Here is a 19,820-nt window from a genome sequence, read left to right on the forward strand (position 1 = left end):
ACAAAATAATTTATTTGTTTATCGAAATGTTGCTTGAAAACGAAATTGCAATAGCAGTCACAAACGTGTTTACTTTGCATTCTTTGTTTTATTTTGAATCAAGAATTATATAGATATGCTATGTCTGAAATTATATTGTGTTAAAAAAACCCACGAAAATCAGTTTAATACAGTTTACAACATCGAGAGTTTAATTTTGAAGTTTAGGCCGACAGATTGAATGGATATTTTGATATCGCTTCATGTACACAACTCAACTTTTGTGCAGATGCTTTGTTGATATTGAATACCCTTTTGTTATATGCGTATCTGTGAATTTTGTCATCAACAGATCAACAGAATGTGACAAAGGACGATAAGAAAACCATGGCAGAATGAAGAATGTTATGTACAACTGAGAGCAAAGGAAAACAGCACTACAACAATGGTATTACAATAATTTTTGTGTTGTTTGTACCCATGACTCGCTTCGTGCATATTTCTACTCGGGGTGGAAGTTGCAATTCCTCTAAAGACGTGTATAAGTATTCTAGAAGCTTCTTCAAGAAATGGTTGACCGCTTTTGTTTATTGTGTTTTATTCTTAAAAAAAGTCGATCTCCTAGTTAATGCATTCTTTATGGGATCCACAGGCCCTTACAATCTTCCTGAGTTTTAACCTAATTTCAAAATTCGTTCTTAACAACTTCCTGTCAATACTTTAAACTTTCTCAAAGTATTTCCCCCCACAATTGCACACTTGGTAATGTCAGACGAGAGTGGTATTCCATGCCAACAGAAGTGTCCACTCGATGAGCGGTTTGCCTCTTGGTTGAAAAACAAGGGTTGAGATCTCGCTTCATCTCTACCTATCGGGCTGATGATAAGATCAAAACAGGTGTCTGGCCAAGGTATTATTACATTGCTCCTGAGGACTGGGATGTTCTCCGTGATACGCCCAACTTGCACGTTGGGACTTTGTTTTGAACGTTTCTTTAAACAGCTTTCATTGAAACATGTTTGCCTTTTCTTAGAAACCTTCGTGGCTGCTGCGGGAGAGAGGCAGTTTGTGCTTTCTAATTTTGGGTGAGTACTCATTCTACAGTTGACGGCATCGTCCGCTCAAATAACAGAATGTTCTAAAGACATGGACACATCTATCTTGAAATTGGTGAACAGCACATTCTCAAACACTTGAAAATAGTGCACAGCACAGTGAATGAGAATGTGATGTCCACTAATTTGAAAATAGATATATGTCCATGTATTTTGTAACGTTCCTTTAATTTAAGTGGGCAATTAAGCAGATGAGAGACGTAAGAAAAATACACGACGCATTGAGGAGACATGAAACCAAATTTGATCAACACGAACTGGCAGTTCTTTGTTGGAAAGCTACTGTTTCCTGTCGTTTGTAACGATTAATATAAAGTTGCGTTTTCCAAAAAGCCCCCAATGACACGACTTGAGTAGCAACGAACATATTCAGTCAAAATCAATGCAGTCATTTAAAACCCTTATGTAATCTTCCACATATAAATAGTCACCTGGCTGGCTATAGTGGGAGGGTTACTTTTGGTGGTCACATTAGATATTATGTTTTTTGGAAAGTTCGTTTTATTTGCAGCCACAGTTCGGTAAACGACAAATGGCTAAACCCAACCACCTAAGAATGAGAAGCGTTTTTGTAACATGACCCATATTCTGCAAAAATGCAGCCATGACGCAGGGGGTAGGTTACAAAAAAACGTCATGTACCGCTTGACTGCATACGGATATAAGCAAATTATACCTTAAACGAAAGCTAAAGATTGTTGCCATCAGACAGCAAGTAAAATGCCTAATTCGTATTCACAGTTTTATTTTTAACAACATCTGTATAACATGCGGACGACAAAACAGGAAATGACATTTTCTCAATCGATATGTATAGCTAACAGAACGCCTGGTTGAAACCGCAATCAAAAACATCTTGAAAATTGTTTATTCTCACAGCTAGAATTATTTTACATCAACAATTGTTAATTTACCGAGGACAACAACAGACATATAAGATAAATAATGGATGATTCTGAATCAACTCCGAAAACCGAACCGGGTCGAAGCAAAAAAGAGTTTACACATACACAGGCTTGAAAAAGGATAATTTGGTTCAATCTGTTAGATTTTTACCCATAACGTTAAAGATCAGCTCAATATAAAAGGAAAGTGATCATTGTAAAAGGATTTTGCTATCGCAAAATAATTCAACTTCCGGTTTTACCACATGGCGTCCATAATATTATCAATTTATTACATAGCGTGCATTTGTCAGAAATTATACTAAATGTTAGAAGCGATCTTAAAGTAAAAGTAACGTTTAATAAACGTATGCGCATTTACTTATTGATTTATATATGACTAAAATAATGGACATGTAATTTAAACGTACAAAACGACATTTTGTACACTACCTCTCTAAAAAAAACGCGACTATGACCGACCGATATGTATGTGTAAATTAGGTCATTGTTAGTGATGAAAACGTGTTTTCTTTAAAAGATAACACGCAAACTGTGAAGTTCAAGGCCATAAATGATTTTAGTACGACTTCTTCAAAACAGGTCTGTTTTTCACTCCACCAGTTTCAGTTTTAATAAAATATATGTATAGCTGTCATTTTCAAAAAACCTTATCTGCAATTCACTTAACCAAATACACCATGAACCCAGAAGATATTAGAGTGAGACACTTTACAGTGAAATATGTTATGATTCCCCTTATTTTAAAATATATGCATTTTAATTGGCAGACACCATTCACGTCATAGGTACGTGTCGTCTGGTGAGGCAACTGTTAGCATTTTTTGTCGTAAGAATTGACATTTTTAAACATAAATCATGGACAAAAAACTAATTCTACAAAAAGTGCAGGTTTTCTTGGTATAGTCAGTTAAAGCATTTTAAAATTCAAGAAATTGTGCAATTACGTGTATGTATTAGAATTGGCAGACAATATTGAATGAAAGTGATTTTTGACTGATTGAAACCCTACCCCCACTAACAAAATGGGCCCTGAGATTAGGGGTGTTAGTTGAAGATGAATGAATAATGGCTATGCTTTTCCCCTAAAGTATTCAAAACCAAACCATATACATAGGCAAGATGTTCTATATTAACACAATTAACTTTTTAAACATATACATATGCTTAGTACACGATACTTCAGGTTTTTCTACCGGATGACTTATACATTTAGGGGGTAAACACATTATCGTAGAAAAAGCTTTATTTTCAAAAAGTGCAAGTAATTATTAAAAATCATACATAATATTTATATATTGGAGTTAATTTGCCTTCGAAAGTCATTTGTTTCAAGTGGCAGAAAATGTCAGTTGGAGAGTTACATGTACGTAAAGCGTATAACTGTTGTCTGTGATTAGTGCATTGTGGACACATTGGCACCATTTGATCCTAAATGCTAAACGATGTCGTGATCATACCACAGTTTTAGGATAATTTACATCGCATCGATTACTAAATTGATGGTAGAATTTCACTGATAAATTCTATTTCCGGTAGCGTCAGTGCCGTTCTCTTTTTCTTTTTGTAATAAGGTAATAACGAATGAACCACGTGTCAGACTCTTATGCTAGTCTTTAAATGAAAATTCCAATTCTAGTAAGTTAAAAGGCATGTATTGCGCGTTACATACATTTATACCTCCCCCCCAGGATTACAATGCAAGTAAACACATATAAAGAGATAGTAACGTTTTACATGGTTACACGTTCAGTGGTGAACGTAACGTGTGGTTTAACAAAATTACTTGCACATACAATAGTGAAGTCTGTCTGTGTGTCTCTGTTTGTGTGTTTGTCTATGTCTGTCTGTGTGTTCGTCTGTTTGTCTCTCCCTTTGTCTGTCTATCAGTCTGTCTATCTCTCTCTCTTTCTCTCTGTGTCTCTCTGTGTCTCTGTCTGTCTGTCTGTCTGTCTCACTCTCACTCCCTTTTTCTCACCTAATCTCACTCTCTCTCTCTCTCTCTCTCTCTCTCTCTCTCTCTCTCTCTCTCTCTCTGCGAGGTAGGTGCACTTAAAGAGAAAGCAATACAGAAAGAAATGCATTTCTCTACCAAGAATGAAGTTTGTCTGTCTGTGTGTTTTTTTGGTTGCGTAATTGTTTCTCTATAAGCATCTCTACGTCTTTGTTCGCGTACATAAGTGCGTGCGTGCATGTGTGCGTGTTTCTGTGTCGGTTTGTCTCACTGTGTGTATGTCTGTCACTTTGTCGGTATGTTTGTGTATGTGTGTGTGTGTGTGTGTGTGTGTGTGTGTGCGCGCGTGCGTGCGTGCGTGCGTGCGTGTGTGTGTGTGTGTGTGTAAGTGTGTGTGTAAGTGTGTGTGTGTGTGTGTAGAGCGATTCAGACTAAACTACTGGACCGATCTTTATGAAATTTGACATGAGAGTTCCTGGGTATGATATCCCCAGAAGTTTTTTTCTTTTTTTTTGATAAATGTATTTGATGACGTCATATCCGGCTTTTCGTGAAAGTTGAGGCGCCACTGTTACGCTCTCATTTTTCAATCAAATGGGTTGAAATTTTGGTCAAGTAATCTTCGACAACGCCCAGACTTCGGTATTGCATTTCAGCTTGGTGGCTTAAAAATTAATTAATGACTTTGGTCATTAAAAATCTGAAAATTGTAACAAAAACAATTTTTTTATAAAACGATCCAAATTTACGTTCATTGTATTTTTCATCATTTTCTGATTCCAAAAACATATTAATATGTTATATTTGGATTAAAATCAAGCTCTAAAAATTAAAAATATAAAAATTATTATCAAAATTAAATTTTCGTAATCAATTTAAAAACACTTTCATCTTATTCCTTGTTGGTTCCTGATTCCAAAAACATATAGATATGATATGTTTGGATTAAAAACACGCTCAGAAAGTTAAAACGAAGAGAGGTACAGAAAAGCGTGCTATCCTTCTCAGCGCAACTACTACCCCGCTCTTCTTGTCAATTTCACAAAAACAAACAGATAATGACGTCATTTTAAGTGGCACAAACGTGTACATGAATGCCTTCCCTTTCGAATGATTTACAGTTATAGAATTTCTGTCAAGCGGTTTAAGTTTTATGTCCGTTTTATGAACCCAACCCTCAAAACAAGAATAGTAACGCCAAAGAAGGAAAACATACACACAAACCAACGTTTTTCTCACCGGTGGTTTGGAATATTGCCCCAAAACTTTAGATTTAGTGTTGTGGTGTTAACATCTATCAGAAAAATGTGTTTGCTAACGTGACGCCAAAAAGTAACCAAAACGGTCCTTAGCCGACTGACTAAAATACATACAAACACAATCACAGAAACGAGCATAATCTCGATCTTTCCCGGTTCAATGTTGATGGGGTATCCTTATTTGGGCGATTGTCATGTGACCCATTTGAGAGAAATGTTCAATCCACATAGTGCACTGAATAGCCAAAGCAGGTGTCTTTAGTACCGTAGAAAGTTGTATTGAAGCAAGACATTTATGAATGTATTATTTGCTTAGGAGTAAGTAGTGCTACTTTTCCAAGTTTGGATCACTTTTCATAGCACAGGTTTTGCGTTGTTATGAGAATATTACTTTTGCTTTTAGCTCTGCCTGTTCTTCTGGCCCACAAGAGGGCCAAATGGCTTTTTGACCACAAACACAAGACAAGCTGCCAGACAGGAACACCCATGACACCTGTGTTGGAAGGAGACCCGTCTGTCATCACATGTCACTTCTCAGAGGATCTCCGTTTGTGGAAACTCGATTTTGGTGTTATCAGACACGATCTCGACGGATTTGATCCCCTGGGAGGTAATTACAGCAATACTCGCAACATCAACTAACCATTATCAGTATTTTCCCGATGTTGGGTAGTACAGCCACACTTTTCGAATCACAGATTTTTGTTACACTCAAATAAGGGTTACCCCGAAATCGACCTGACAAAAACGTTTAAACTAGGAACAACTTGGCAACTTCTGCTTGTACACGAAAAGAACGTAATATCAATTATCTATCCAGAACAGATTGTTTTATACAGATTGCTTGAGTATTTCTTGTGTTATTTTATTCCTACTGATGCAGGTATCGCATGTTCAGTCGAAAACGGGAGTTTTGTGCGTCATTTTGAGAGGTAGCATAACAAAAATCACTGTATTTAAGCAATGACCGGATGGATGGGTTTGGCACTTTCATGATATTATGCCTGTGTACCAGTCGACCTTCAGGTACAATTTTTGATTTTTGTAGTTGTTTGTTAAGATGTTATGCAATCTTTTGGAGAGAAAAATGTGTAAAACCCCGTCACAGGTTTCTTGACATATACGATACAAAATCACGATTGTGTATGCAAATAGACACATTATTGATACAATTACTCCCACAGTTTTACTTGAGTATGACCACGAGCGTAAATTTGATAGCCAAGTAAACACTGAGAAAAACGGAACGTTCACGCTGTTTTCCAGGGTCAGCGATTACGGATGAGTGCCTCTCAAAACACCCTGCATGCGATCAAGCATGACTAGGCATCCTGAATCACAGCAATCATCCAAAAATATCAATCCTGTTTACAGGACAAGCAAATGTACACAAGTGGACATACTCTTATGAGTACTCAGTACTTGTGAAAATCATTCGTCTTTGTGAGGTTTTCTCCAGCGGTATTACTAAACCCTGATAAAAGTATCAGGGTTACTTCCTTTGACGTTACCTGTGTAACTGTGTCAGACATCGATGGTTTTGGCAATACAACAAGATTTCTCGAGCTATTTAGTTAACTGCTACAGTTTGGTCGAAATCTAAAATAAAGCAGTACGACTAGAGTAGACTCGGTAGAAGACATGTGCACCAGACAGAATTATATATAATTATATATGATTATTCTCTTCATCTACTACAGACTTGTTACAACAACAAACAAGAGAGAGAGAGAGAGAGAGAGAGAGAGAGAGAGAGAGAGAGAGAGAGTCACGTATTTGCCTACTCTTTTGCTTTCAGACCTAATTTTGAGCTGCACTTGGGACTTAGGAAAAGACAACCCCAGCTGCATAGGAAAAGGTAGTGAACAAGTGAAACTTGCTGCTTCAGGAAATGAGACGACTCTTGATATCCCAAACACTCAAAAGGAACATGCTGGCAGATACAGTTGTCGATATGCACTTTCATGGCCGGATGAGGAGGGACACTGCACTCTGGCAGTAGCGGGTAATATTGATATTCATGTTCCTAATGTTGTTGCTTTTTTACCTGTTTTTCTTTGACATTTACATTTCTAGCAGGGCTCCCAAAACTGCGTCCCTGCTACCCACAAGAAGCCCCCCCCCCCCCCCCCAAAAGAAAAAAAGAAAAAAAAAAAAGTACCACACAATATGAAGGGGTGCAGTAGAATAACGTGAATAATGCTGAAAACAGCGGGTCCCAGGACACTTCTTGCTCACCGCCGGTTTTGTTTATAACACAAAATGTTCTTCCAGATTTGTTCGCACGGAAGCTACCGAGTTAAATCTACCCGATATGTTCTTTTTATATTTAGTCAAGTTTTGACTAAATATTTTAACATCGAGGGGGAATCGAAACGAGGGTCGTGGTGTATGTGCGTGTGTGTGTGCGTGTGTGCGTGTGTGTGTGTGTCTGTGTGTGTGTGTGTAGAGCGATTCAGACTAAACTACTGGACCGATCTTTATGAAATTTGACATGAGAGTTCCTGGGTATGAAATCCCCGAACGTTTTTTTCATTTTTTTGATAAATGTCTTTGATGACGTCATATCCGGCTTTTCGTGAAAGTTGAGGCGGCACTGTCACGCCCTCATTTTTCAACCAAATTGGTTGAAATTTTGGTCAAGTAATCTTCGACGAAGCCCGGACTTCGGTATTGCATTTCAGCTTGGTGGCTTAAAAATTAATTAATGACTTTGGTCATTAAAAATCTGAAAATTGTAAAAAAAAATAAAAATTTATAAAACGATCCAAATTTACGTTTATCTTATTTTCCATCATTTGCTGATTCCAAAAACATATAAATATGTTATATCCGGATTAAAAACAAGCTCTGAAAATTAAATATATAAAAATTATTATCAAAATTAAATTGTCCAAATCAATTTAAAAACACTTTCATCTTATTCCTTGTCGGTTCCTGATTCCAAAAACATATAGATATGATATGTTTGGATTAAAAACACGCTCAGAAAGTTAAAACAAAGAGAGGTACAGAAAAGCGTGCTATCCTTCTTAGCGCAACTACTATCCCGCTCTTCTTGTCAATTTCACTGCCTTTGCCATGAGCGGTGGACTGACGATGCTACGAGTATACGGTCTTGCTGAAAAATGGCATTGCGTTCAGTTTCATTCTGTGAGTTCGACAGCTACTTGACTAAATGTTGTATTTTCGCCTTACGCGACTTGTTTTTTAATGCACATCTCGAAGACTTTCCATAAGTCGGCATTACTTCAAGGAGAAATCCAAGTATCATGTTCGGCAAGACCTTTGTCTTCCGAAACCAAGAATATTACGTATGATCCTCCTGGACTAGAATAGAGGATAGCTTTACAAAAAGCACGCATCAGAGCATTATGTGTCAATGTTACACCCAGTCGACGAAGTTCCTCAAAGGAAGTACTGCCGTGAATTTTCAACATTTCAAAGTTGTGCGATCAATTATTATTGATTTTTTAAAGAAGTAAGTCAACTTATATTCTTTTAATCAAAGGAAAAAAAACTGGCAAACGGAAGCAAGTCCATGGACTTCTTGCTTTTGAGCTTTGCACTGGACTTACTTCCTTGCGAGCATCATTACGTGGATGCATGTTTCATTGCTCTCTGTTGTCGCAATTTCTCACTTGAAAACCTTTATCTAGTTTGAGAAATTAAAAACCTTATTATCAAATCATGCCTCCTACTTCTTATAAAAAATAAGAGATAATGAAAGAGAGAGAGAGAGAGAGAGAGAGAGAGAGAGAGAGAGAGAGAGAGAGGCAGACAGACATACAGACAAGTAGACCAAAACAGGATGAGAGATAGAATGTGTGTGTGTGTGTGTGTGTGTGTGTGTGTGTGTTTGTGTATGGTCACAAATGAGGACTTGCAATTGCTTCATACCGCCAAACTGAGGACCTAAACCGAAATGGGGACCCAAAACCGAGTCCTCATTTGGTTCATTCATCTAACGTCTTCAGAAGAGATATTCCCGTTCCGTTACTATTTTTAAAAGGTCACTGCACACACAAAAACACATACTCATACATGTTTTGACACCGTTAAGTTGACTTTTTTCCCGTTAAGTTGACTTTTTTGACGGAAAGAATGTCATAACCATGTTCAAAATGACATTCTTTCCGTCCTCTATAGGCGACGAAATAGGTCAAATTTTGTGCCTTTTTTAGTGTAAAATCGTCGATGCCGGACCGAGTACTGCACTCAGTGCCGTTGTAGTGCAAGTGCACTACAAAGGCACTGCGCCCAGTGCCGTTGTAGTGCAAGTGCACTACAAACGCACGTGAATGTGTGTATTAGCAAGTCCTCGTTTGGGACCATATACACGTAGGGGTGTGTGTGAGTGTGTGTGTGTGTGTGTGTGTGTGTGTGTAGAGACGGGAGGGGGTAAATGGGAACACTTTTCCCCCAAATTTTCATTTTCTCAGATAATAAATTGGCAGAAAGCAGAAAGTTCAATTCTTGCTTTATGCCTTTTTCTCAGCCAGACCAAAATGAAATGACAGAAACCAGTTACTTAGTCCTATTCTGCCTTTTGCTACTTTATTCAACAAGATTGAAGTTTGGACATAATTTGTCAGAAAGCAGTAGGTCATGTTACTGCCTTTTACCAATATGTTTAGGTGAAGAGTTTCGTGTATTAAATTGGCAAAAGGTAGCAAGTCCACACAAAAATTAATTATTGCTAAGTGATTAATTAAATGTGGTTGTTGATAATCATAAAAGAAACGCAAAACACTACCCTGCATTTCATCAGTAAAAACAAAATCATTAAAAGCTTTGCATTACCATACAAAGATGCAAACGGAAAAAGTCGATTTTCTTGAAACTATGTTTCATGGACTTGCTTCCTTCTGCCTTCACACGGCAGCGTAGGACTATATATCATGTTATTAAGAAATGACTTTGCTTTGGGCCATTGCAGGACGGAGTATCTTTTGCTCGGTGCCCCATGCCACAGTTTCTGTGGGCGCCTTTTCAACCATTACATGCCATTTCCACTCAGATCTGTCGCAAACAAGGGAAAAATTCCACGTTTACCGATTTGGTGAGGATGGAAGTCAGCCAGGTTAGTGACTGTTGAACACACTTTGGTTCTCATTGTTGTCATGTGTATGGACTGAAATAGTCTTTTTTTTTTAGCTACCAAACGAGTGTGAGATTACTCTTAACTGATCTTAAGGTCAAACATATTGCCAATTGCAAAACATGAAGTAATTGCGTTCTTCTTTTTGATGTGTGTCTAAAATGACTTGAAAAATGTTCGTCCATGGTTTTTTTTGTATTGCTGCTGCAGCTACCGTTGTTGTTGTTCATGTTTCAAAATAAGAACTAGTTGAAAAGAGAAGAACAAATTGTTTCCTGGTTTGTTGGTGTCTCAGTTTCAGCAAAGTAAAAACATTAATTAATAAACAGGATCAGATCATTTATCTTGGGCTCCATACATATTGTTGGTCGGGAAGGATAGCCTCTATTCCGTTTGTTATTGCTAGTGTGTTGCACTTTAGATACTTGTATTTAATGTTATCTATTCAGGAGCATGCTTGTTTACCGTTTGCTATAACACTAGATGCGAAGTTCAGACACTTCTCATGTTATGGAACGCAACATGCATCGTAATGAGGCATTAATTTCAGTGCTGGGTAGTTTGACGCCGCTGTTACTGTTTTGATTCATTTAAAGATGACCCCAATCGCTTGTGTCAAAACCACTGGTAATGACTTGCTAACAGTAATTCACATTCTACTTCATCGTGTATGTTAACACTGTTGCAGTTGAAGTGGCGTATTGCACATGGAATGTGAGAGACGCGAATGGCAAACCAAGTTGTGTTGTGAGACCTGGCTACCATCTTGACACTGGAAATATTGGCACTAACGCCACACTTGAAATCGGTTCTGCAGTGGAGATGCATTCCGGCAGATATTCGTGCAGGACAATACCTGCAAACGAGAATGTGAAAGTCATTGACTGCTCTTTGAGTGTCAAAGGTAAGAATTGCAAGTCGGCTTACACACGATTCTAATGTCGCTTTTGCCAAACACTTTCACGCAGGAAGAAAAAACATTATTCTATCCAGTCTTGAGTCAAAAGTTGCTGATTGACAACAACAAAAACTTTGAAAACAAACCAAGCAAACAAACAGACACAACAATAAAAACAAGTCGCGTAAGGCGATAATATAACATTTAGTCTAGCTGTCGAATTCACAGAATGGAACAGAACGCACTGCATTTTTTTCAGCAAGACCGTATACTCGTGGCATCGTCAGTCCACCACTCGTGGCAAAGGCAGTATCTCTATTCTTTTGAACTTTCTGAGCGTGTTTTCAATCCAAACATATCATATCTATATGTTTTTGGAATCAGGAACCGACAAGGAATAAGAAGAAAGTGTTTTTACATTGATTTCAGAATTTTAATTTTGATCATATTTTTATATTTAGTCAAGTTTTGACTAAATATTTTAACATCGAGGGGGAATCGAAACGAGGGTCGTGGTGTATGTGCGTGTGTCTGTGTGTGTGTGTGTCTGTGTGTGTGTGTGTGTAGAGCGATTCAGACTAAACTACTGGACCGATCTTTATGAAATTTGACATGAGAGTTCCTGGGTATGAAATCCCCATACGTTTTTTTCATTTTTTTGATAAATGTCTTTGATGACGTCATATCCGGCTTTTCGTGAAAGTTGAGGCGGCACTGTCACGCCCTCATTTTTCAACCAAATTGGTTGAAATTTTGGTCAAGTAATCTTCGACAAAGCCCGGGGTTCGGTATTGCATTTCAGCTTGGTGGCTTAAAAATTAATTAATGACTTTGGTCATTAAAAATCTGAAAATTGTAAAAAAAAATAAAAATTTATAAAACGATCCAAATTTACGTTTATCTTATTCTCCATCATTTGCTGATTACAAAAACATATGAATATGTTATATTTAGATTAAAAACAAGCTCTGAAAATTAAAAATATAAAAACTATGATCAAAATAATTAAATTTCCGAAATCGTTTTAAAAACTATTTTATCCTATTCCTTGTTGTTTCCTGATTCCAAAACATATAAATATGATATGTTTGGATTAAAAACGCGCTCAGAAAGTTAAAATGAAGAGAGGCACAGTAAAGCATGCTATGAAGCACAGCCCAACCGCTACCGCGCCAAACAGGCTCGTCACTTTCACTGCCTTTTGCACTAGCGGCGGACTACGTTCAGTTTCATTCTGTGAGTTCCACAGCTTGACTAAATGTAGTAATTTCGCCTTACAAACTTGTTTTTAATTTGAATATTACATATTTATATGTTTTTGGAATTGGAAAATGATGAAATATAAGATTAAATTGTTTTTGGATCGTTTAATAAAAAAATATTTGTATTACAATTTTCAGACTTTTAATGACCAAAATCATTAATTAATTTTTAAGCCTCCAAGCTGAAATGCAATACCGAAGTCCGGCCTTTGTCGAAGATTCCTTGGCTAAAATTTCAATCAATTTCATTGAAAAATGAGGGTGTGACAGTGCCGCCTCAACTTTTACAAAAAGCCGGATATGACGTCATCAAAGACATTTATCGAAATAATGAAAAAACCCAGTAGGGGATATCATTCCCAGAAACTTTCATATAAAATTGCATAAAGATCGGTCCAGTAGTTTACTCTGAATCGCTCTACACACACACGCGCACACACACACACACACACACACACACACACACACACACACACACACACACACACACACACACACACACACACACACACACACACACACACACACACACGCAAGCAATCAGTCATCCAACACAAATAAAATGTCAAAACCACACTTATTAGATTACTTATTCAATTCGAAATGTGTGCGTACGGAAAAAGATTTGGGTAGATTACACCAGCATGATGATTAGTCAGACATTGGCAATTTGTCAGATTTTTTCTAGAAAAACTCACATTGTGGATATGTTTTTACTCAATTAAAGGAGTCGCACCTATGATATGGACATATTTTTTGGACCATTTGCACAGTTGATTATTTGTGGCTAAATAGGCTAGAGCTAGAGCGTCAGGTCGCGACTATGGTGAGATGCTCTCACCCACGGTAAATTGGTGTGTTTGTTGTTGATTTTTAATGTCCCGTCAAACTATTTTGACATACGGGAGCAATGCAAGTTTATTTCTTTTCACAGTTTGAATAGTGGTCAACTTGTTTAAAGGCACAGTAAGCCTCCCGTAAAACATCACAGATGCTGTCAGGCTTTTACACACAGTACAAACACCCTTCCATTTGAACGCTCACCGAACGGGAACATCCTAGGTGCCCTACGTATAGAGCGAGCAATTTTTAAAGTATTATTTTGTCGGATTGTTTCCATCACAATCGGACCGTGGTGCGTTTTGGCGCTAGACCTAACTTTTAAAATCTAAATAATAAATTGACAGCTTGTTACACAAACATTCTTAAATCATACAAGAATTCTTTTTTCATCAAGACAAGATCAGTACAATTCGAAGTTTTGAACGTTTGAAAAAAGAAAAGCCCCGAAGCAGGGTCACGCAAGGTCGTGGTTTTCGTAGCAGACGACGGTTTAGGCCTATCGCCAATTCCTCTGAACAGTCAAAAGCCATCGCTAGAGTTCTTGTGAACCACATCCGTTTGTTTCGTGCATAGTCAGAGGTACATGATAACGTGCTATTGCAGATAAGCTCACAGCGAGTGACATTCAAATTACAAACTGACGACTACATTGTGAAAAAGGGAAACGGGATCACACGGGTTCACGATGGCTCAGGGGTAAGATAAACCACGCAAAAATAAATTCATTGAAAATTGCTCGCTCTTTACGGAGGGTACCTAGGATGTTCCCGTTTGGTGAGCGTTCAAATGAAAGGGTGTTTGTACTGTGTGTAAAAGCCTGACAGTATCTGTGATGGTTTGCGGGAGGCTTACTGTGCCTTTAAAACTATTTACCTTTAGCCAAACAACGTAAAACGAAGAAGGTTCTGAAAAGCTCATGGCCCAGGGGAGATAATCTGATCTGAACTCTTTATCTGAACGAACTGCTTCTGTGTGTATAAGGATAACATTAAAATCACACACACACACACACACACACACACACACACTCACACACACTCACACACACACACACACACGCACACACACGCACACACACACACATACACACACACTGTCTGTCAAACTGGGATTTTTTTGGTATGTATAATTTAAACTTTAAGAATTAAACATAACTTTGAATAAGTAATAATTAATCCGAGCAAATGATTACAAAACACAAACCTGTATGTATGTCAATACCTGGATGATTGCAGGAACCACAAGCATGACCACGACAAGGCCAGCTCAAAGACAACCAGACCAGTATTCAGATAAGTTCGTACGAGAGGGCCAGTCAACGTCTGTGACTTGTTTTTTTCCAAAGAACATCGACAGTCACATTACACAGATCGGCGTGAAACGAGTCATTAACAAGGGCACATCTTCAAATGAAAGTGGTACGTGCACTTTTTAAAGGCTCAATCCTTACTGTTCCGGTTCACGATCCAGCCACACTTTCACATGAAATAAGACGTTCCTAAGGCTTAGACACACATATCCTTCCTTTTCGGAATGAGAATGTTTTGATTAATTAATTTTACAAAGAAAAAGAATTGTCCGTTCAGAACATGAATTTACCAAACAAACTCTACACACAATTCCTAGTCAGCACACAGAGCACCTAGGCTACTTGATGTTTTAGTATGGCAGATCAAATCAAATCGACTTTGTTACATCAAACATGAGAACATACAGTGGTTGTGGGGAATCGACAATCACAACACTGCAACATTAGAAGCATTTGCATACCCGCTGTATACGTACATACGTTCACATTACGTTTGTAATTGTGTATTTTTTAGAGCAAGTACTACAATGCAATGAAAGCTCGCCATGTCACAAGACGGAAGGCTACGACCTGGCAGACAAAGGAACCCAGACGTTTACGGTGACGATCACGAACTTCACTGAACAGCAAGAAGGAATATATGTTTGCACCTTCAAAGCAAAAGATATAGAATCTAAAATTCCAACGGTTTGCCTTCATCTTTCTAAAGGTAAACTATCGCTTCTATCTTTTTGTTCTTTTAGTTTCCTCTATTTGTGACATCTTTTTCTGTTGTCTTCGTTTCTTACAAACTCCTTTAATTTCTTTCTTGGGCCAGTCAACCGAGCAGAATATATGAGCTTTGGGCTTTAACGGTCGATGCATGCTCGTGAAGAACACACATATTAGAACTTATTCGTTTACGATTTTAGTAAAAGTAAATTCTGATAGTTTTTGCATTATGCACAAAAACAGAGGTTCCCAAGCTTAAATTGCATGAGTTATGCCTAAGACATATTTTTCTCTCAGATATCCTCATCCTCCGGGCATATTTTGCTATGTAATTAAAAAAACAGAATTTGTTTTGCAAAAGCGTACCTGATTTAGTATTTGATTGTCTCGTCTGGCGAAATGCTGAAATCAATGTTGCCCTCCATGGTGGATTAATAGATTAGGTAGAAAGCTCTCTCTGCTCCGGTTCTCTGATCCATTTCTGCGCTTAATTGCTGGTTTTTAAGGTCCCTTCAACCTGTTTGAGCTATGCGGGACTGCCACTACAGCGGAGAAGACAAATCAATTGATTCATTATTTGTCTTCCACGTACAGCTTTGTCCAACTCATCACTTCATGTGATGGGTCAGGGGACACAACCCATGCTGACAGACTGGTTAAAATAAAAAAAATGATTCCAAAATTAACTACCCAACTTGTTCGGAGTTTTTGGAACATTTCACTAAACTACAAGAGTGTGATGAAAATGAAATGGATGATAGTAACGAACCCTTAAACGAAGCAAGTAATGAATTTCTTAATGCGCCTTTTACAAAGGAGGAAGTTATCAAATGTATAGACAAGCTGAAAAACAATAAGGCATGCGGTCAGGATAAAATAATTAATGAGTATTTAAAAGCGTCACATGATCGAATGATTGATATTTATGTATTGTTGTTTAATGTTGTTTTGCAGTCAGAAAAGGTTCCAACACAATGGGCTGTAGGTGAAATTATTCCATTGTACAAAAATAAAGGCTCCCAAGCTGACCCCACAAATTATAGAGGAATTACTATACTCAGTTGCTTCGGAAAACTTTTCAGTGCAATTTTAAATGCTAGGTTATCAAATTTTTTGGAGAGTAATAATAAATTAGGTCAAGAACAAACAGGTTTCCGCACAGGTTTTTCAACACTAGACCATGTTTTTACTTTGCATTGTATATTAAATTTTTTTCTCAACAAAAAGAAGCGACTGTTTTGTGCATTTGTAGACTATGAAAAAGCGTTTGATAAAGTTCGCCGTGCATTTTTATGGGAGAAATTAGTTAGTTCTGATGTTAATGGGAAGTTTTTAAAAACTGTAAGAAATATGTATGAAAATGCCAAGTCTTGCGTTAAAGTTAATAGCGAGTGTTCTGGATATTTTCCCAGTTTGTGTGGAGTTAGACAAGGGGAAAACTTGTCACCGCTGTTTTTTGCTCTATTTTTAAATGACCTAAAGCCTTTTCTGTTGGAAAACAGTAATGGTTTACAATCTATGTCAAGAGAGGCTATTGTGGTTGGAATGGATGTTACTGATGTAAATGCTTTGTTTCAAATGTTTTTATTACTGTATGCGGATGATACTGTGATCTGCTCAGAGTCTGAAAAAAACCTGCAAGAATGTTTAAACAAAATGCACGAATACTGTTTAAAATGGCGTCTAAATATTAATGTAAACAAAACGAAAGTTATAGTTTTTTCCAGAGGTAAAATTAGAAATAAACCATTGTTTACGTATAATGGCAATTTAATCGAAGTAGTGTTTGATGTAATGTACTTGGGCCTTAAAATTAATTATAATAATAAATTTTCAGTCGCACAGAAGAATCTATATGATCGTGCCTCAAGGGCAATGTTTGTTCTCTTGCGTACTTGTAGACAATTGTCACTGCCTGTGGACATACAAGTTGACCTGTTCGATAAAATGATTGCTCCAATCTTACTATATGGATGTGAGGTATGGGGTTTTGGTTCCTGTGAACTTGCTACTAAACTTCAATTGCGTTTTTATAAAATTGTTTTCAAACTAAGAAAATCAACTCCAAATGCTATGATATTTGGCGAACTTGGAAGATATCCACTAGATATTGATATGAAATGTAGAATGCTTTGCTATTGGTATAAACTGATTAGTCCTATTCATAAAAATAAATTTTCAAGTATTGTGTATTGCTTTACTTATAAATTGTATATCAACAAGATGATTGAATCTAATTATTTATGTTTTATTGAAAAAACCTTAAATGAAATTGGTCTCTCTGGCCTTTGGACTTTTCAAGAAAATGTTCAATACTCAAGCGCATGGTTTAAAACGAAAGTAAAAAGAAGCTTGTATGACCAGTATATCCATAAATGGTTTACAGAAATTGGAAAAAAAAATGTTTTGGAATTATCGAATGTTTAAAGATATTTTTGCATGTGAAGACTATGTCACACACCTGCCATATCAGCAATGTGTTTCAATGATGAAGTTTAGAACATTAAATAACAATTTGCCTGTACAGAAAGAACGTTATCTTAACATCCCGAGGTCAGAAAGAACTTGCACCAAATGTGTATCACAAGAATTCCATTATTTATTTGTCTGTGATTTTTTCAAAGAAGAAAGAGCTGAGTTGTTACCACCTTACTATTGGAAAAAACCTAATGCACTTAAATTTAAAAAGTTGTTTGCTACTAAGAAAAAGAAATTGCTAAAGAATATCTTGGACTTTATTAATAGAATTTGTAACAGTTTTTCATTATTTTTTTTTATTTTTTTCATTTTATTATATTAGTATATATTATGATTGTATTGATTGTATTTATTGTTCAAAATGCCCCCCGGGGGTTATCTATATATATATACGACTTGTGTCTGTTTGTGTGTCTGTGTGTCTGTCTGTCTGTGAGTTCGCGATGCACGGCCAAAGTTCTCGATGGATCTGCTTCAAATTTGGTGGGCATATTCAGGTAGACCCGGGACAGGACACAACCTGGTCGATATTTCAACACGTGCTCTCAGCGCGCAGCGCTGAACCGATTTTGGTTCCACCTCAGCTATTTTGGTTCCACCTCAGCTACCCGGGCCCCCATACCGACACACCAAAGCCAAAGTTCTCGGTGGATCTTTTTCAAATTTGGACACCGTATTCAGCTACACCCCGGACACAATATCATCGATGAGATATTTCAACACGTGCTCTCAGCGCGCAGCGCTGAACCGATTTTGGTTTTTGTGTTCATTTCACCATTATAAGTAACTCTTCCTTATCTTCTCATCTTCTCCAGGTTTTCAGCGTTTACCTCCCTTCCTTCGTATGGTGCACTATATGAGTGGGGCGTCTTCGGATATTCCCGGCGTTCTGTTACTATTTTTAGAAGGTCACCGCAGTGTCCAGAACGTAAATTGGACCCGTAAATTATCCTCACTGTAAAAGTGCAAAGGTCGAATCAATTTATAGCCACGCGAAAAATACACTGTCATCTATCTCTCTATAGATACGGCTTCTCTCTGTGGGTATGTGTGTGTGTGTGTATGTGTATGTGTGTGTGTGTGTGTGTGTGTGTGTGTGTGTGTGTGTGTCTCTCTATGTGAGCAACACCTGGGGATTGTTCAGTTCTGTTTGTGATGTGGTCTGGCGGCTTTTGTGTATTTGTATGTACTGGCCTTCCTTTGAAAAGCCATAACAGTTCAAAAGGGCTTACAGATAAGCTATAAATTGCTCAATCCTATTTGAGTGGAGTTCGCCTCCAAAGGTGATTAACACGGTCACATTCGTCGACAAGGATGGGACTCGATATGGTCAGGAATGGCATTATGGCCACTGAATCATTTTCGTGCTGTTCCCATTCCACGAATCTGGGAGGGACCTAAGCTTGGCGGGTCCATTGTTCGGACCCGGCGAAGCCGGCGTACGGCTCTAAGTACTTCTTCCCGGCGAAGCCGGCTACCCGGCGAAGCGGGTATTCATTCTAGTGGCCTAATAAAACTTGAACTTAAACTAGATATGTTGAAACGTGTCAGTTCAAAGGCCTGAAGAGGAGTTGTTGTTCAAGTGCATGAAGTGAAGATCTAAACAATTTATATGATGTTTAGGTCGAAAAAAGGAAAAATGTAATTAGAACTGTTACTTCAGCTATTGCCACCACTGTTACGCTCACAACACCTTGTACCGCTACTATATCAATATAAAGACATGTTGTTTCGTTTTATATCAGATGCACCAGATCCTCGTCCGAGCAGAAGTCAAGCAGCACAAACCTACCAGCCATCTCTAACTGTGGCTATGGCAGCATGCTACCTATTGTGTGTGATGATGTTTTGATTTAAAAAAGATCTTCAATGGCACTAGAAAGAAGTATATACTACTCGTCAAAAACAATTCAGCATGAACGTTTGTTCAGTTTGTTCATGTTAAAAACATAAGTTTGGCTTTAGAAAGGCCATTTTACAATACCATACCGTAAGACTTTCTTTCT

General features: G+C 37.6%; 1 protein-coding gene across 1 annotated transcript; it reads left to right on the plus strand.

The window, feature by feature from the left end:
• The first annotated feature begins 331 nt into the window (after positions 1-331).
• Positions 332-19,809, plus strand: LOC138972573 (uncharacterized). Its single transcript, XM_070345222.1, has 9 exons — positions 332-427; positions 1,013-1,064; positions 5,616-5,822; positions 7,011-7,217; positions 10,152-10,295; positions 11,002-11,217; positions 14,552-14,734; positions 15,140-15,334; positions 19,560-19,809. The coding sequence occupies exons 1-9, from the start codon at positions 425-427 to the stop codon at positions 19,664-19,666; spliced, it is 1,314 nt and encodes a 437-aa protein (XP_070201323.1). The 5' UTR covers positions 332-424; the 3' UTR covers positions 19,667-19,809.
• Positions 19,810-19,820: the final 11 nt, after the last annotated feature.

Source organism: Littorina saxatilis, linkage group LG8 (assembly GCF_037325665.1).
Source record: "Littorina saxatilis isolate snail1 linkage group LG8, US_GU_Lsax_2.0, whole genome shotgun sequence".
In the NCBI taxonomy this organism is placed as follows: domain Eukaryota; kingdom Metazoa; phylum Mollusca; class Gastropoda; order Littorinimorpha; family Littorinidae; genus Littorina; species Littorina saxatilis.